We start from the raw sequence: 20,314 nt of genomic DNA on the forward strand, positions 1-20,314 counted from the left end.
AAGCCATCAAATTCTCTACTCTATACCATTTTGCAAGTGACAACTCTTTACCTATGCCACAGTAACAGGGTTACCTGCTCTTTATCTCTCCCCTGAAGATAGCTGGGATGAATCTTAGTACATCAACATTCAGTCATTTTCACCTATTTTAACCTTTAATTTTTCCCTTGTGGAAAAGTCTCACAGAAAGCCTCCAGGTGAGCAAGTTTCAGAATCTGGTATTTGAGGCTATGATGTTCACGTACGTCAATAAGCGTGTACGTTCATGATCTGTGACTATTTCATATATCTTGTTTATCTGGAACATCGCAACAGCAATTGGGTCTCACGGTAATGAGCGAGCATTTTATGAGTGCAAAAGCCACTGAAAAACCACTTAGTGTCTACAGCAGAGACGACCAGCTTTTTCACACCTTTTAAGTCATGCACCAAAATCTTTGCATAACAAAGAAACAGAAAATCTTCGATGCAAAAGGAGGAGCAGTGACACAAATTCTTTCACTGGCAGGAACGGTCCCTGGAGCTCTCACCGCTGTGGGCTCGTGGGCATTTGACAGGTCCCAGTAGCATACATACTGGAAGCCCTTTGCAGTTCATTGCTTTCCATATCTAAGGATGCTGACAACTCAGAAGTCTTCTTGACAGCCTGATATCATTGAGAATTGTTTATAGCCCCAGCACAAGAGTTAGGCTTGTTGCAGGCCACTTAGAGCTCAGAGCTAAAGACTGCCCAACTCTAGACAAAACAAACAGTGAAAAGAAGGTAGACAAAGATAAAATAACTTGCCTAAGCTCATGTATCAGATCACTGGTACAGCTCTTGCTACAAACCACAGACAATTTAATGAAACAAAGGACATGCTTCCTGGGCCACACACACGGACAAAAGCAAAAAGATGGGTAGACCAGAAAGTACAAAAATTCTGATCCTACCTTACCAGAAACAACACGGTAACTCCTGCAGCTCTGTCTTATCGCAGAAGAGGCAGCTGGGCAAATGGGGCAACGTTAACTCTCACTAACATACTCAAAATGCTTCAGAGAGCCTTTTCTCTCAGATGCTGGCTCTACAGTCTCTTTCCCTTTAGACTTGCAAGTTAAGGAAACCACATGCACTAACTTCAGATTGTTTTTATTCACTGAACTACATTCACTATTTAATCAAATTTGTGCCCACATGTAGCTTCATCAAAAAGAAGCAGCCACAGAACTACAGATCAATTAACTTAAATGAAGTTTCCACAAAAATGCTAGAAAACGTAAGCAAACTTCTTGTGTGTACCTACAATCTAATACAGATGCAATTAACAGCCTACATTGATTCAAGAAGAATACACTACGTTTTTTCACTATCATTACAGAATTAGATAACTGTCCTTGCAAACAAAAGGGAAGGAACACATGTCCTATCTTCACTTTAGAAAGGTTTTTGCAATGTTTTATGAGAGCGCAATGCAAAACAATCTACAGAAACTTAATTTAGATACAACTACTATCAGATGTGTGCAGAGCTTACTGGAAAGCAAGTTTCCAAAAAGATTAGTTCACGTCTTGCTTCATCCAGGAAGAACGCACTGACTGGCTTTTCTTCTGGTAGAGCACTACTTTGCATTTCATTGAAAGACTGACGATGGAAAAGAGATGATGCTTATTAAACCTGCCAATGATGCCAACATGAAAGGAAACACAGCATGCTGGACGACAGGACCAGAGCTGAAAAATGTTTTAATTTAATGGTCTGTACTCCTGTTTTTTTAATTACATCTAGATAGGGCTTAGCAAGAACAGTAAGCATGACCACCCTTGCTGGGAGTAAAATCAGTTTGAGAATATGGAAGTTTGGAGCTCAGTGCAACAGAAACAAGATAAAATAATTTTTTCAAAAATGCGGCTTTTTAGCTGAGAACAACAAAACAGGAGTGCCGATTGTTAGGATGTTTTAATGGCTGTGGATGAATTTCACAGCTATAAAGTATTATTAGCTCCTTTCAAGCCATTTCTAACACATCACATATAAGGCCAATTCTAGAAAGCATACCAAAAAAACCCCAAACACCACCACAAAAAAAAAAAATCTTTGCAAGTTCTAAAATATCTCTGCAACATCAGTTAATATTTAATGGCAGTTTCTTTCAAAGTATCACAGGTCAGTCTGAGGCACATTTCTCAAATACCATCAAAATAACATTATTGTTAGCTTTTCAATAGACAAAAAAAATTCTGATGCTGCAAATACCCTACAGTCTTTTCTTTTAGCACAGCAGGCCATTTGGAAATACTTAGGGAAAACATAATACTCTTTAACATTAAAATAAAAGCCTGATTTAATGGTAAATGCCCCTAAAAGCAATACTAAGTACTTTTCCTAGATTATTATACTCTCCTAGAGATGTTTTAATTTTACTGGTGTAAAAGTGATGGAAAGTGACAGTATTCACAGTCTTTTTTTTTTTTTGACAAATTATTCTGGCTAGGCTGCACAAGAGACTTCAATAACCCTGATAGGCTGAGCAACCAAGCAAAAATCTTACATACGTCCATTTGAAAGGAGGCAGTTACTTTTTAGTATTAACAGCAAAAGAACAAAACTCCTAAGGCAAATCAGAACTTTGGTACATCTAGCAGTCTACATGTGACCTTATTTCAACAGAAAGCCACAGATAATGGCCTGGCTACGGACACCTCCTCCGCTTGAATTTCCTTAACTCACAGAACCTCTCATAATTTCAAATATACCCAACATAGAATCTTGGCCTCTACCTTCTCCAAAATGTAAGATTTTACATTTGCTGATCCTTTTACTTAACTTGGTCTACACAAAAGTCACACTGAAAATGAATGACTTGTAACAAGGTCTTTTAAAGATTATTTGTTGTCCTATCTTCACAGGGAATTGACAGACAGAACAGTAATACGTGGTGTTGAAAATTAATTTCAGAAGCCAACTCCATCTCATGATGAATGAATGGATGTGCTATCTCTTTCTTTACTCATGGAAAAATATTACACTGGTTTGCATATATTCATCTAAACAGTCAATATTTTACATAGGAAAGCCACGGAAGCAAGAATTAATGCTCTGATGCTCAGAGCAGTGATATGAATTAGTCTCCATAAGATGATTAATGCTATACCACAAGATCACCCACAGTGGTTTCCTTACTAAAATATCAAAGAATCATCAACTTGACAAGTTTCCGGGACAAAGGAATACCCTTGAACGTATCACTTGAAGTCATGCTGCCATAATCAAGAGAGCTGTGCTGAGACCTAAAGTTGGAATCTGGTAGATGGAATTGAGTATGCGAGAAACCATTGCTGAATACAAACTCTTCTCTTTCTCAGCACATTTTAGCTAAGTTCCTTGAGCAAATACAGCAGGCTAAACTTCAGTTGAGATACACTACATCCTTATGAAATACATAATCCAAGTAGAAGACAAATAGAACATTCTTTTGTTGAGTGTTTGATGCATCTTACAGTTGGGATTGTCTGTGACCTGTTGGGAAAAGGTTTCCTTCCCAGTAAATAAAACACACGTGAACTAAACCAGTTCTTACTCAAAGAAAAAGTCACCGTCAGCACCAGATGCTTACTTAGAAGCGTTCAGAATTCTTTACCAGCCACAAAAGGAAATAGGAAAAAATAACCAAGAGAAAAAAAAGAGAAAAGAAAAAAAAATCATGGAAGTCACTCAGTCTTGCTGCTTGGAATAAGGCATCAGCCTATAATGATAGTTATAGTAGCAGGTATTTTTCTGCAAAATTAATCCTTCTTCCCAAGTATTCTAAAAGCCTCTAAAAGGGCAGTTCTAGTTGAGCTTGACATCAAGGTTTTCTCTTACAGCAATGCATTTGTAACTGACTATTCTCTTGCATTGACTCTTCTTCTGTTTTAAGCTAAAAAACCCTTTCCCCTTCCTTCTGAGCCACTTTGATATTTTCCAGGATTGAAGCCATGATGATAAGGAGGTTTCAACACAGCCTTGCTATCAACTAGTCTTCTACAACCATCACTTGAAAGTATTCCCAAGACAAGCAGTTTTCAATTATTTGGGCTCTGGTAAGATCTTATCCAAAAATAAGTTCTGTGCCAGCTGAAGGGGTCACAATGAAACAAGAGCCCAAGTGTTTACCAACTTAATCCTTAAAGTCTGGATGAGTGGTTATTCTATCCAAAGAACTTAAAAAAAAACCCCAAAACCACCAACACCCCCCTCAAACCCAGCTCTTTAAACTCCCAAATTCCAGTCTGAGGCTCATTTTTTATACCACTCCTAAAAATCTACTCCTTAGAACCATATAAATGCACAGCAAACATCCAGAAATGCCAACAGAAGTACAGAAGTACAATAGCTGTACTGAAAAATATACAGTCTCTTTTTATCTCTTCTTTTTTTCATTTGTGGTAAAGTTGTATGCCCCAATATTCATGTCAGATTTATTTGATGACTATCAAATTTCTTGATTAAAGAAATTATGCAATGCGTCTAGTCATTCTTCCTTCTTAGGCCATACAGAAGCTTTACCACCTTTATTATCTGAAGACAAATCACCAGTGAATTTTACTGTACAACAGCAAAGAAAACGTAGACCAATAATTTTAGCAACTATAATTTCAAGAACTTGAAACAATTGAGACTGCCTAACCTGAATAAGCAGAGACGCAAAAGCTTCTTTAATCTCATGAAGTTTAGGCTACTACACTTGCTGTTCTTCAGCATCAGTACTTTTTGGATAACTGACAACTTTTTTTTTGTTCGCTGGGCTGCTGAATGTAAAAGCCCAGAAAGCTTCACTCAGCATTAGAGATATGCTGATGGCAAGCACTGCTAAAAACCAACACACACAAAAATAAAAAGAGCAACACCACAAAGGAAGTTATGACCACTGGCTGTATTCCCAACCCTTCCCAGCTCTAAAATACCTAGTATATGTTTCTAATCACTTCTATATATGTCATATAAAGACACTGTTAGCGAAAAAGGAGGTCAAATTCCAGAGGCTAAAGAAGAAAATTAGTTTATTTTAGCAATGACAAGACACAATGCAGTCAAGGGTTAAGACAATGAAGGTTTTGTCAGCGAGAGTCAAATATAATTCAGGAGCAAGGACAGGTAAATTCCTTGCTACTAGCAGGAAGCAGCAAACTCAAAACTCCTCCCAAAACTCTTACTGTGGCATTTGCTACGAAAAACATGTTAATGTTAAACTGAAGCAGAACAGCCTTTGTCGATGCTTTTAGATTCTTCTTTCCTCCCATCCTTGTAGATGGAAATATGCTCCAGTGTTCCTTGAAGACACAATATTTCATCCCATTTAATTAAGAATTAATTGCAGAATTCACAACAGATGGATAAGTCATCTACAGAGGCATTAAGAATAATCAAAGTGTATGGAGGTGGGAGGAGAGTGGAAGGCAGGCCAGCAGGTGACAGGTTTTTTTGCAAGGATCAGCAAACAGAAAAATGGTGAAAATCACATTATAGAGAGCTGAAACTGACGGTGAAAACCTGTATCATACTGCAGGTCCCTGCAACAAAAGCACAAAGCTTTTGCAGGCCCAGAGGCCTGCAAATACACAAGAGTACTGCGCAGCTGCTGCTGAAAACCAACAGATCCAACCAAAATTCTGTCAATCAGGCAAAATTTGAAATGAGAGAGTTTAGTCAACCAGTTTTCATCTTCTGTTCCCCTTCTTTGAACAGGCATACATATTACACATATGAGAGAAGGACTTGAACTTAGAAGATAATGACACACACCACTGCTTTTGGGAAATAAAAATCCAGTTATAATTTAGAGTGATTGCTACTTACATACATATTTTAATTAAAATATTAAAATCTGAAAGCCAATTCATAATTATTCCAAAGAACTTTCCAACAGATAACCCCACTGTTTTCATAAAATTCATTTGTACCCTAGCTGGCTATACACACAAAGACTACTTTTGGTACGGCAATACAGATGACGATCTTGTGAATCCTGTTAGTATGGACGATATTCCATAATTGCAACAGCATTTCAATCCATAGCTATCAATCAGGAAATTCCACGGCGTCTCCAGGTAAGTCTTCCAGATATGTTGGGAATATATTCCCAATAAAACCTTCATCTACTCTAAGTGCTGATTTTCCTTTATGTACATATTTATGTTTTCTTGTATGAAGATCAACATACTAATTGGAACTTTTAGAAAGGACTGGGATGCTAGACAGAACGCATACCCTAGGAAAACAACCCCTCGCTTCCCTTCTGCGCACATAGGCAGATTTGCATTTTTTAAACAATAAAGTTCAAGTAACTATTTAAAATTAATTCAGCTTCCAGCAAAATGCCTTCACTAGATACACTATACAAAAGCATCTAATCACTACTGTCATTAGTAAAACAAATATAACAGCTGTGTGTTAACAGAAAACGTAGATTTACTTAATATGAGTGAGAGTTCGCCAAAAGAAGATGTTGAAAGAAGATGCTGCATGTGGGGAAAGCTCTGGGCCTGCTTCTAGAACTGCAAATCTCCTTCTTACAGCAGGTTCCCGCAATCTCCCAAAGTACAGCTGCCTCTGTTGGAGGCAGACGTTCAGAGGGAACGAGGGAATGTTTCCCTCTATGAGAGAAACAGAGGAAACACACATACATATATTTTGAAATCATCTTGGAGAATTTCTACATTAAATGAAAGCACATACAAACCCCACGCGATTGTGTTTATTTTTTAGCATCACAAACTCCCTGTTCATTTAGCCTAGGAAGGCTGATTTTAGAACTGCTCTTTTCCAGTCACAATAGCAGGATGGGTTGGAAAGGGCCACCACAAAAAGGAATATGAAGAGAGCTGATAACCAGCACCGCATCTAATATACTTGCAAGCATACTCGAAAAAACAGCTCTGAAGAACAGACTATCTCAAAAGTTTCCATTCATAAAATTCCTACAGTTTAGGGTGGGAGCTCATTATTACTGGGTGTCAAGGAGCTAATTATGATACGAATTAAGAAAAATAATTAACAACTGGCAAAGGAAAGTTTTCAACAAAGCATGCTTTAGAAACATTTTTTATAATCAAACTGATTACCTTTGTAAGCAAGATCTTTTATACATACAGGTAATTGCCTGTAACTTCCTTTAAAAACTACACACAGTGCAAACACTCCCCAAAGGAATTAAACAGAAACAGAAAATGGAAACTTTAATGAAGAAGTGATTGAAAAATGAACAGAAATAAAATTGCAATAACACTCACAATGCACACTGCAGTAGCCTATGTTTTTGGTAAATAAATTAGTCAGTTCCCAATATCATAAACTACCTTTCTGTCACATGTTTAGGCAAGGAGAAGGCACTACTACTTCATTATACTGTAAGACCAGCTGTACCCCAAATCCTTGGAACTCACAAGCAAAGTTTTAGAGAAAAGTATAAGGGAGTGGCAGATGCATCCTTTGGATTTACTTCATCTCCTTTCCCTCCTGATAGATTCAAAGTCCTGTTCATATTTTCACAACTGACACTTGATTATGAATTATTTTGTAATGGGTTAGAACATAATAATCTCTTATGTTCTACTTCTACTGTTCACTAATGAGAATTCAATTTCTGAAGAAAGAAAAAAAAATCAGAGAAGGAACATTTTTGCTTTTAGATTACTCTAAAAGAGAACTATTCTTCGCCAAGTACGAAATTACAGTCTACCACCTGGAGTTTCAGATCCTTCCAGTGTTCACAGAAAGAGCATATTCATACAGAAAGTGACAAAAAGCTACACTATTATAAATATAAGTTTTAATAAGTCATTTAGCATTGCTCCCAATACTGCCTCTAGTAGCCATAAAGACTCCCAACTTATTTTCTAAGTAATTTATTTCACACCATGTAACTATTCAGTTTATTGGAAAATGCAATGAATTGGTATCAGGAAAAAACCCATAAGGACTAAAGGCATAGTTCATGTTTATATATTTCCCCCCTTTAACGAACTACCTAAGGAATATTAGGAGTAGTCCAGTGACCCTATGTCTTTTCTTTTCCTATTTTCTTTTAAAGTTTTCTTCTAATTGCATATTTTTAGAGCTTTATGATCTCTAATTATTTGATTTCCTAATCTTACAAACTCTCAGAAGAAATTTATGTTAACACAACAATCACGAATTCTGTTCTTCGGATATGAAAGTTAGAACAAGCAAGGATCACCACATTTTGAATATACTCCGTAGCTTTCAGTTGCACATACATTCAAAAGAGTAACTTCAAATTGTGTATATTAATATAAAATATTACTGAACTGGAGACACAGCAGAAAGCCTATGAAAAGATGACACCATTTCCCACAGCATTCTCCTGGAGAAACTGGTGGCTCATGGCTTGGATGGACATATGCTTTGCTGGGTAAGAAAACTGGCTGGAGGGCCGGGGTGGTGAATGGAGTTAAATCCAGTTTGTGGCTGGTCACAAGTGGTGTTCCCCAGAGTTCAGTATTGAGGCCAGTTCTCTCTAATATCTTTACCAATGACCTGGATGAAGGGGTGGAGCGCACCCTCAGCAGGTTTATAGATGACACCAAGTGGGGTGGGGGTGTTGATCTGCTTAAGGGTAGGAAGACTCTACAGAGGGATGTGGACAGGCTGGATCAATGGTCTGAGGCCAATGGTATGAGGTTCAACAAGGCCAAGTGCCAGGTCCTGCACTTGGGTCACTACAACCCCATGCAGCATTACAAGCTTGGGGAAGAGTGGCTAGAAAGCTGCCCCATGGAAAAGGGCCCAGGGGTGTTGGTCGACAGCCAGCTGAATATGAGCCAGCAGTGTGCCCAGGTAGCCAAGGCAGCCAGTAGCATCCTGGCTTGTATCAGAAATAGTGTGGCCAGCAGGATTAGATAAGTGATCATCCCCCTGTACTTGGCACTGGTGAGGCCACACCTCAAGTGGTATGTCCAATTTTGGCCCCCTCACCACAAAAAAGACACTGAGGTGCTGAAGCGTGTCCAGAGAAGGGCAACGAAGCTGGTGAAGAGTCTAGAGCACAGATCTCATGAGGGGCAGCTGAGGTTGTTTAGCCTGGAGAAAAGGAGGCTGAGGGGAGGCATTATTGCTCTCTACAACTACCTGAAAGGAGGACATAGAGAGGTGGGGGTCAGTCCCTTCTCCCAAGTAACAGGTGATAGGACAAGAGGAAATAGCCTCAAGTTGCACCAGAGGAGGTTTAGATTGGATATTAGGAAAAATTTCTTCACTGAAATGGTTATCTAGCATTGGAACAGGCTGCCCAGGGAAGTGGTTGAGTCACCATCCCTGGAGGTATTTAGAAGACATGTAGATACGATGCTGAGGGACACGGCTTAGTGGTGGACTTGGCAGTAGCTGGATTTGATCTTATTAAAGGTCCTTTCCAACCTAAATGATTCTATGAATAAAAATATCAGTTCTTCTATTTCTACCATTATTTTAGATTAATTACAACAGTAAAGATATGCAATGGACTAAAAAGGCAGGAAAACCCTAATCACATACAAAATTACAATAAATCACCCTGTGGAACCGCACCTGCGGAAAGCAAGCCCCACACAGGTGCATGTTACATTTTCTCCAGGCTCAAGAACCTCTCACCTCTCTTTGTCTTTCTCTAACATCTAGTTCTCACATTAATTCCCACAGTTCATAGCATAAAATTAGCCATCTTTCTCCCTATGGTCACATCTAACTATACCTAAAGAAAGCAGTTCCATGTACCCTCTTCTTGGTGACAGTCAAAAAATCCTCTTTTCCCCTGCAAATACTTGCTCTTGCCCTCACTATCCAGTTCACTGCTTTCTTCTAGCATCACAGTAGGAGCTAGACCCAGCTCATCCCCTAGCAGCTTCACAGGCACAGAAGAACAAGTAAAACTTCCTGCAAGGAGGAGACTACTTATAAGCAAAGTCACCTTTTGATCCCAGTGAAGAGAGCAACAAAGTTCCTATAAATCTGAGTGTCCCACCCACCAAAAATGCCTTGACCTGTCTTTATGACACTTCCAGCATCTCACCTACGCCCTCAAGTTCTCCTCCCTCCTTTATCTACCAAATAAAACTGAATTTTGCCTATGTGCAACAGGTTAAAACATCAGAAGTCACATGCAAGATATTATAGCACTTGAAATCTCCAAGGAAATGATTCCTTTTAAGTGCCTTCGTTGCCTGTAAACAGTTTGCAGTTGACCTGAAATCGTATCACTTTTATAGGGTTTAAGTTAATGCTTATGACTAAGATTCATGGCAGCCTGAAAAAAGGACAGATAGATAGTCAACTATCTATTGGTTAAAAAAATTCTCATTACAGAAGAATTATTAACAAAGAACATGAAAATTGTACTATTCCTCCCCAACAAAAAAAAATATCCATGGCTGACGTGCACAACAAATTGTAAACCAACTTCTACTCAAGAGACTGAAATCAATATTCTAGAGGAAAAAGAGGTAGAAAAGCAAAAAAGAAAAACATCAAGTGGGAGACATTTTGAAAGGTCACTGGCAACCCTAACTATAAACAAGAATAATCCAAACAAGTTTTTCTGTTGAACGAAGAACTGACCATCCAAAACAAAGCAACAAGTACTCTGTCACATTTTTGGTTTGAAAACATTATTTCAGTGATGCACAGGAATCTGTGGGGGTTTTTAGGAAAATATAATTTTATAAATTTTTATATTTGGCTTTTTTTACCTTTTCTCCATAATGGAATCCTGCAATTTCCTTTAATTAACTGAATTTCATTTGGATTCTTTTATCTTACAATTATAAAAATACTCAGTCCTAGTGGTCTACTTTTATTCTGTCAGCCATATACCACAAATTCCAAAGAAAAGAACTTGCGGCCTACAGTGCAGAGTGGTTTGCCTCAGACATATTAATTCCCTTCTCTCAGGAAAAAGAAAATAAATATGTTCCCTTTTATCAACTTTTAGTTTTCTATGTATTACTTAGGAGATTTACCGTTACCTCAAGGACCAAATTCAATATCTTCAATTAAAATATAAACTTCAAGAGCAAACAGAACTCTGTTCACTTAGACACAGAGCTATAAGTATTCTTTTCACATGCTCACTTTCAATTAGATAATAGTTGCTTAAGGTATGACTAGACTGTGCAGTGCAGCACCAAGTAAACGCCTAAGCTAAGTATCTCAAGAAACAGATTAAAACAGCTCAGGCATAGCATTGATGTGGTTATTCTGTCTCCAGTTGAATTTGAGATATTAAACTTATACTTCAAATTTAGTGCTGGACAGAGTTACTCAAACAGTCAGAAAAATTATGAAGAGTGAGCACCATGACTGATGGTTCAAAAGCTCACAAAGTATTTTTAAGTGTGCATTTAAAAAGGCAGCAATAGAGACACGTTAACCTAAGCGCCAACAAAAGAGACTCTTATGGTAATGAAACTTCCCTTTGAAAATTTGTATGCAGGCTTACATAGTGACCAATACATTATAAGAAGAGGCCTGTATACTTTTTGGTTTCCTACAGTTAGAGAATGACTGTGTAGTTACAAAGTAGTGTACAGGTTCTGTATTCAAAAATTAAGGGCTTGCTTCCTTTATTATCACTGACGCACAGAAGTATTCCCATTGATTCCTGTTGGCTGTAATATAAAGGTGGCAGAATCCGGTCTTCAACAGTGTTGCGTAATGGTCTGTCAAGATGAGCCTCTGATCATCTCCTATGGTTTTAAAGCCCCTAAACTCATCAGACCATGAGTGCAAAAAAACAGGCTAAAACCAAAAATCATAATCTTTTGCTTCAGCTTTGTTATAAGTGTACATTAGCTACTTAATGGTATGCCATATATGTGTATACGCATACAAAAGAGTCAGGCATATGTGAAGTGTAATTGCATACGTAATGCTGGAAGAATTTACTGACCAGCTATCCAGGAATATATTCTTCTCTACTCACCAGCAGAATAAAAATTTAAAAGCCAATTGTTCTCACCTTCTGGTGAAATGTAGTATGCATCCAAAATCCACAGTATGCTAGAGATCCGTCCAGCTTACATTAAACAAATGCTATATCTGTGTGATGCAAGGGTTTGGAAAAGGGGAAGAAAATGGACCAGGTAACCCAATTATTAGATTTTTAGCTAACTTTACAACAAAGAAGGAGGTCTTAGGAATTTTTTCTCCTGCAGTGATGCACAATGCAAAAAAAATAAGACAGACATCTGTTACAATAGCAGAATGTCCTGGACAGAGATCTACAATGTATTAACCTAAGCTCTGGCTTTCAAGAAGTGTTCAATGAGTTACCAGGGTACAGACATCCAAAACATACATTTAAATACCTTGCTAAGGTACATCTTTCCAACTGTATTTGGCACATAAATTAGTACTACACCATGTGAACCTCTCTAAACAAATTAGAAAAGAAATAGCACGGGCATCAAATAGCTTCTTCTCATTTTTATTAAAGCATAAAACTGAAAGACACTACATTCAGGTTTTTTTTCCAATGTCAGACAAGAGGAAATCACTCACTGTCCCAGTCTAAAAATACCAAAGACATACTGTGCAGTATTTAAATTGAACAAATCTTCAGAAAACGTATATAGTCTTTCAAACTAGAGCCCAAGTTATTGCAATTATCTAATACTACCTTTACTTTTTAAAATCCTTTCTCTACTCATAGGACTTGAAACTGACAAATGCACACTTTTTTCCTGAACAACTTCAAGCACCTTGTTTAAAACTGGTGTAAAAAATGCCAAACTTTGTGGAGAATATTTACAAAATCGTTACCAAATGTATGCAATACACTTAGATCTTTATCAGCCTTTGTTTTTTCAACATTCAGAAGCAAATGCAGGAGACAGACACTCTTTTTGGACCAGCACAGAAAAATCGAGGTTCCAAGTGCTGCTCCACAACGACAGCTCTCTCACATTGTCCCATCAGAGCTTCAGCCTATTAAATTTTGCTTGAGAGTGACAACAAGCTTCTAGTATAATAAGATTCTTTGTAGTGAAGAAATATATTTGTTATCAGAACCTGGAATGAAACAACCTACGCTGTGCAAAACACAATAGTTTATGACTTATCCAATATGGCAGTAAAGGACTCATAAGACCATATCTCTTCTAGAAACTGCCACATCTTTTCAAGTATACATTTTATCAGAATATGATTATTTTTTAAAACAGCTTTTCATAGTAATTGTGTTCAGAAGAGTCAAATTTGTTAAACTTCATGCATAAACAAAATGCATGTTAAAAAAACCTACCTATAAATATCAATGGGAATGACGGAATGTGAACTTTCCTCTAGTAACCGAAGAATCTTTCAATTTAAATTAATCAAAAGCAAAAGATCAAAAAAAAGCTTTAAACAACTGCTACAGTATTGTAGTAGTATTTCACCGTTAAAAAAACAACATTTCATTAAATACTCACATAAAATGCGTATTTACTTTAAAAAGGGAAATACCCAAAAGAAAGGGAAATACCAAAGCATATTGCAGTCTGCTTGATAATACAGAAAAGTAAATCACCACTGCTCACTAGGAAGCAGGGCAATAAAGTTATAAATACCTTATTACAGCTTGATAGTAAATTTGTATGTTGAAATCTGCTCCAGACAGTACTACATTCTTTTGACCTCTTCATATAGGTTTCTTTCAGGAATATAACTAATTGTAAACATAGCTCAGTATGAAGCAAAGAGGCAGAAATCAACAGTGAATCAGAGAGGTGCAAAGAACAAAATACCAACATGGTTTACTACAAACCAGTTACATAAGAATTCCACAATTAATCTCCTCATAAATATGGAATAAGCATAAGCAAACAAGTATGAAATTTAAAATTTTGTTATGAGTGGATATCTACAAAAAAATAGAATAATTATACATGCAGCTTTAAATCACTGTATTCATTTTGAAATTCTGCCTGGTGAGACACATCAAAGTAATTTAAAAAAAAACAAAATAAAGTTTGTTGAGTAAGAATAACCTTGCAGCATAATTTGAGGCTCAAGCATGAGCCCTGACGAATAGCTGTATGGAAAAAAAAAAGTTCTCAAAGGCAATGACCACCACAGATACATTTTTCACTATTGTAACACATCATAGGAAAAGCAGCAGCCTCTTAAATAATTGGATTCCACATTATATAGTAATTAAACAGCCTTCACATAGGAAAACGTCCTCTACTTCTAAATCTACCTAATAATCACTTTTCCCTATTCAGCATCTTTCCCATGATTATATGTATAAATGCTAAGAAAAACGCCTTAGCCACAATTCAGTTGGTTATGAGTAAATTTTAATATCTAATTAAGATGGGTCATTATTTCAAAGAGACATCACTGGAGATTACCTGAATGATACAATATATGTCATTGACTCAATTGGCAGTAGTATTTTCTTTGGGCCTAGAACAAGGTAATATCCTATGCAAGAGTTAAGATGCTTTGATCCACTCTGTCATCTCAAAGAATGTCTTTTATTAATGCAACAGAGATGCCTGCCAGGGTTTTCTTATCACCAGAATCAATGGTGCGAAAGGTGCTATATTTCAGATGTGACCTAACACTCAGGTTCTGGTTTTGTTCACTGTGGAGCCCTTTTTGCAAGAAACAGGATAATAGCTCTGCAGACTCGACTACCTATTACTATTTCTATTGAAGAGTTTCCCTCTTTCCTGTCCTGCCATATTGCTGAGCTCAGTTCAGGGGTACTCACATTTCTTTACTCGCTCTTCATCAGCATTGGCCATATAATTCCTGTAAATAGGACTTGACCCTGAAGGTCCTACTCATAGATGTAAATGTATGTAAGTGTATGATGAGGCTGGTACTGTCTAATAAGTTTGTAAAAACACACAGACATTATGGAACTGTAACATATTATTATAAAACATTTACATACTCAAAGACTGCAAAACAATAGGATTTCCTTACTATGACATATTTCCCTCCCACACTTGCAAGCAAAGCAAATTAACATATCATCATCCTTCATACTTTTAATCTAACATCACCTCTTTAATACAGTTTATAAAACTCAACAAAACTAAGTAGTCAATCTTAGCAATAAAATAGAGTAAGTGCAAAATAAATTCCTTACTAAAACCATCTGGACTGACTTTTCAAATAATTAAACATTGTAAATGTTTGCCATTCACAAACCAAAATCAAGTGACACGATAAACCTGGAACTTGATCTTGCATTGGTGAAATAAAAAGGGAAATTCCTTCCACTTTTCAGTGAGAATGTCAAAATCAAGGCTCTGAATGGGCAAGGCCTTGGAGATATTACTGCATTTAGTATATTACCATTATTCCCTGTTAACTACAGCTCCAGTTTCTAAAACCTAAGAAACGAGGATGGATGGATCTTCAGTTTGTACATTTTGTTTTGTTATACACTGTAAAGCACTGGTTAGTCAGAGAACTGGAGTAACCCCAGTAACCCCTGATTTTCTATCAGAGTAACAGTGTGGTACATGATAGAGGAACAGCCATGCAGCTCCTCCCCTTGACCCAGAAGCTTCCAGATGTTTCCATTTCCAAAGTTAATAGCTATTGAGATGGTTACCTTAAGTATTTTAACATCTTAGAGGTTATAGTAAAATTGTATTTATTTGGTTCTTAAAAATCTTCCACAAAACACACCAGTTAAAACATAAAACATTTGCATGTTCTGTAATAAACTCTAGCTAGGCTATGGAAGTGATGGGTTTACGGCCCCTTTCATGTGTCAAAAAATGTTCAATCACTATTCAAAAGCAAAGTTTCTGAACTGATACTACTTAAATGGTAATATTCATTTGAGATCAAGAACTGCTTTTTATTAAACTTCAAACATTTTATCTAGTACCTCTTCCTCACATTCCTGTTCCACTTTTTAAGTTTAAAGCCTGATTCAGCCCCTTGAAACTGAAGGGAGTTTTGCAATTAATGTCCTGAATCTCATCCCCATTTCTCTAACAACTGTTCTCCTCATTTTCCTCCTGTTCAACCTCTATATCCTTATAATTCCATTACTTCATACAGTTATCACCTACATTTGCCTCTGCCTGCTCTTTCCTCCGCATTGTCATTTCTCTCTTTAAAAATATTAACAAAAGTGAAAGTATACAAGGTTTTGAATGATCCCATGATGTGAGGATAAGGGAGTAGAGTAGAACAGTAGTTTTCAATCCATTTTTGGACTCTTGGAGCCCTACAGAGTTTTCATTTCGAGGCAGCATACAGCAACCAATTTAAGTCTATTGACAATACGGTGGGTTGGGAATTCTGTAATTAATCAGCTGACATGGGCCTCTCAAAAACAGTCTGTGGAGTCCCAAAGGCTCCTATGTCAAAGGTTAAAGACCCCTGAACTAGACCATGAGCTACGGAAGGGACTTCTCTATAATTCTGTGATGCATCCATCTTCAGTAGTTTTACACTGTTTACCTGTTCAGTGACATCAGAAAGCACTAAATCACAAGGAACTGTGTATTGCCTCACTAACACGTAAATGCAAAATTTTCTGTTATAAATAAGCTAACAATAATTTGAAACAAGCAACAAAAATCTTTCCTAAAAACTGATATGCATGAAATTTGTATTTCAGACATTTCAACCAATTGCTAATAAATACTGTTTAAAATAACACTTTTAAGAAACTTATTTGTACAAAAAAAACCCTTAAAAATAATTCTCAACTAAATGCAGAATCTTGATTATCCCAACACCAGCTCCTAATAACCTCAAGCATAAAAAGCCTCAACATAAAGAAGGAGGTTCATTTCTATGTTCCAGAACAAGAGGAGGAAAAAAAAAAAAAAAACACACAAACAAACGAAACCAAAACTGCTAGCACTTGCATATAGCTGAGCCTGTGCTTTCAACAAGATACGGCACAACCTCTGTCAGGTGCTGTACTTGCCTTGTAGGCTCCCTGTTCAACACAGTTACTACACAATTTGAGTCACTGGGTTTGGGTGACAGGTGCAATTGGGGGCAGTTTTTAGTTTTTTAAAGAATGAACTCTTGGACAACATTCAGGATTTATCAAAGTAAATTCAAGATCTTCTTGGTAAGATCGCTGTCCAAAAACTTTAGACACTTATTAAAAATACCTCTGAAAAGAGTCACCTAGAAAACACTTATTATTTTATAGAAAATATCTATTATTTTAAAGGCAGGCAGCATAAGCATTCAGTGGGCAGAAAGCAAAACCTTTATCTACCTCCCGACAAACTGATACCTTCACAACCAGACTGTAATCGTGTTTTCTACCTTTTCTTGTATTCCTTTCTCTCAGATTCAACAGGAGAAATGTAAGATAGCTCCCATCCCAGGCTTCCTAGAAGACTAGTTCAGGAGAAAGCAAGGTCTAGCATGAAATAACAGCAGCAGATGCATAACTGCTCAGCCTGTCTCACATAATTTGCAAGCCTAAATGCCAAGCCAGACAATACTAATAACAAAGTTATAGCTCCTTAGACCTCCAAGTAAATCTGTACTCTGTCACAGCACCTTATAGTGAAGGAATGGTTCCTTTCAAACTAACTCTAGAATTCACACCTCCTTCCTGAAAAGGCATTGTAACTACCAGAAAAGTACCTCCCAAACTCTCCATGAAACCATAAAGCAGCAGCCTACAGAAACATATTAAACAAAGTTTTCAGCAGAACTAAATTTTAAACAGTGGTTTGTGGTGGTTCTCAAGATCACTTGGGTTAAGCTATCATTCAAAATGATCCACAAAGGAGTAGTTTGTACAAAAGCAGTGATTTAGACACCTTAAGCTGAAGTAACGTCAGGCTATGAACTCCAGTATCAAATAAATACCTGAATCGGGGATGCTGTTAGATGCCCAACTCCAAAAGAATACAGCAATTTCTGACATGTCTCAAGTATTCTTTTATCAGCCACCTTGGGAGTCTCCCCTCTCTGCACAATGCCTAAAGTGAATTCTACTTCAAGCATTTCACTTCCCACATCTATTATTCACAGAGGTTACACACCAGAGTCCCTATGTACGTGTGGATCCCAAACTTTATTACCATATTTATTATCATGAACCCTTCTGGAATTAAAAATAAAAAGAGTAGCTTAGCCTATTCCAAACACTTGGCCCTACAGCCACTTAATGTACTGATGAGATGAAGGAAAAGTTAATTTTTTTCTTATTTATGACTACAGGTAAGGTCATATAAATCTTCCATTTTTTAATTTACAGAAAAGATTGCGTAAGCAAGTGATCAACAACAGGAAAAAGTGTTTATCTCACTGCTGCAGATGAGCACTATCAAGTGGCAGCGATGAAAGTGTTTTAACAAGATTATTATTGCCAACAATATGACAAATTAAGTCTCCCAAACTACAAAATGGTAGTAAGACCAAAAAAAAAATAAAATGTAGCTAGTATGTCAGCTCCATATATATTGGAAATGCTTAAACACACATGAATTTAGTAAAATTCAGTCCTGAAAAGACATCCTAACCGTGAGGGGTTGCACATTCTTTTCGGATGAAGAACTCACTTACCCAGATTTTAAGTCTGTAATCCGTAAACAATTAGTAGCATCCAGTCCTACTTTTCCATTTCTGACCACACTGGAAATGAAGGGTGAGAGGGCTGGAGAAATTCTGTTCAAGGCAACTTCAGGTGACATTTTAGTATGTTCCTCTTTCCTTCTGTCTTGAGCTGCACGAGGATGGTAAGGGGGGAAAATATAATCAAAAAATATCCTACTTATTTCATGTAAATTCACACGCACACCGCAAACATCAAAAGAAAAAAGCTAAGCACGCAAAGGATCAGAAATGTAGAGTAAATGAAGTGTACGCAGGTTTATAAAGAAAAAATAAGCACAGGTAATTTTTTTTTCCTTGTACCTCTGCAACATTCAATGAAGCCCATTCATTCATTGTCAACTTAAAAACAGACTAATGTCCTAGAAAGATCCTATCCCTACGAGAAAGAGAAATAAAACTGAGGGCCATTCTGACACTTCGTAGCCTAGCCCTTCTTCTGAGCATTTCCATTAGGAGTCTATAATTGACAAGCCACATTTGTTCTGCTTCCACTGAAATCAATGGGACTTACATTACTGATTGCAATGGGACCAAGGATTTGATTATCTCTCCATATTTTCATCTGTAATTTCTAATACCCCTAGTGTAACCATAATCAGTGTTACTTTTACAGTACTCAGGTAGCTATTTACAGCATTTCACAATGCCTTTTAAAGGCTAACACTTCTTTTCTTTCAGAGGTATCACCATACTCTTTGAAAGGCACCTTCATTCACAAAGCAGATCAGGAAGCTGAGGTACACACATTTTAAGCACAGCTTTTTCAGAAGTGCTTGCAAATATGTGACCTTATGCTAAATCAGCTAGGCTACTAAGTTAGCACACTTTAAGAACCTGCTGCTTTTCAACTGAAATGCAGAAACTGAGCATGCACACATTTTAACTCGTTGCACCACAAAAAGGCTAGAGTATGTGGACAACAACAGATCATGACAGAAGAAGTGGGAGAAAATGCTAACTTAACATATTTGATGATATTCTTAGGCATAGAGTTTAATCTGAAAATAAACTGAACTTGACAGCTTTAGAAAACAAAGCCACAAATGACTCCAGGTAACATAAACGTGCCACCAAGTAGAGCAGAAGAGCTTGTACTTAAACTCTGACCATTTGAAGAGATTTTTTTAAAACATTCCTTTAATTGAAAAACACCAATACATACTGTATTTACTTCCTTACAGAATGCTGCATGTGGTCTGCTGGATTAGTAAGTGTTCTATAAAGAGAGTGTGAACAACTCATGGCAATAGTTGCAATTTGTTGTTGTTTTTAACACTCAGTTTACAAGCATTAGTTGGTAACTAACGGATATTCTACAAACTGATAGCAACATTCAAATTACACATTTTGTTCTCATGAAAGTCATTCACACTGAACTAGTATGAAGCACGAAACAGTATTTATCCGAGCTATTCAGAATACATCTGAATAAAGCAAAGGCCAGGCACTTTAAGGTAAACAAAGAGACTAATAAATAAGACTTCCTAAAAACAGTAATTATCTTTAATACACTGGTTCTTACATTTTATGGCAGCAAAGAAGCTGAATACTAACATATAACATGTTCTCTTCACATATGATTTGCTGTAATTGACAATGAGCAACAACTTAAGCTTGCTTAGCAAACACCTACAGCAATTTAAGATGCTACCTCCTGTTTGTTACTTTTCTACCAAAAATTACTGCCTGCTCACCTTTATTTTTCCCCAGAGGAACTGAGAGAAGAGAATACAAGCCCATACTTGACCT

At 37.0% G+C, this 20,314-nt stretch overlaps 1 protein-coding gene across 1 annotated transcript in view; it reads right to left on the reverse strand.

The window, feature by feature from the left end:
* The window catches only part of BABAM2 (BRISC and BRCA1 A complex member 2), a 177,260-nt gene that overhangs the window by 155,149 nt on the left and 1,797 nt on the right, over positions 1-20,314 (reverse strand). The window contains exon 2 of the mRNA XM_074579678.1: positions 18,515-18,674. Coding sequence (XP_074435779.1) covers positions 18,515-18,642 — 128 coding nt within the window. The 5' untranslated portion in view covers positions 18,643-18,674. The remainder of the gene's footprint in view (positions 1-18,514; positions 18,675-20,314) is intronic.

Source organism: Larus michahellis, chromosome 3, assembly GCF_964199755.1.
Source record: "Larus michahellis chromosome 3, bLarMic1.1, whole genome shotgun sequence".
Classification (NCBI taxonomy): Eukaryota; Metazoa; Chordata; class Aves; order Charadriiformes; family Laridae; genus Larus; species Larus michahellis.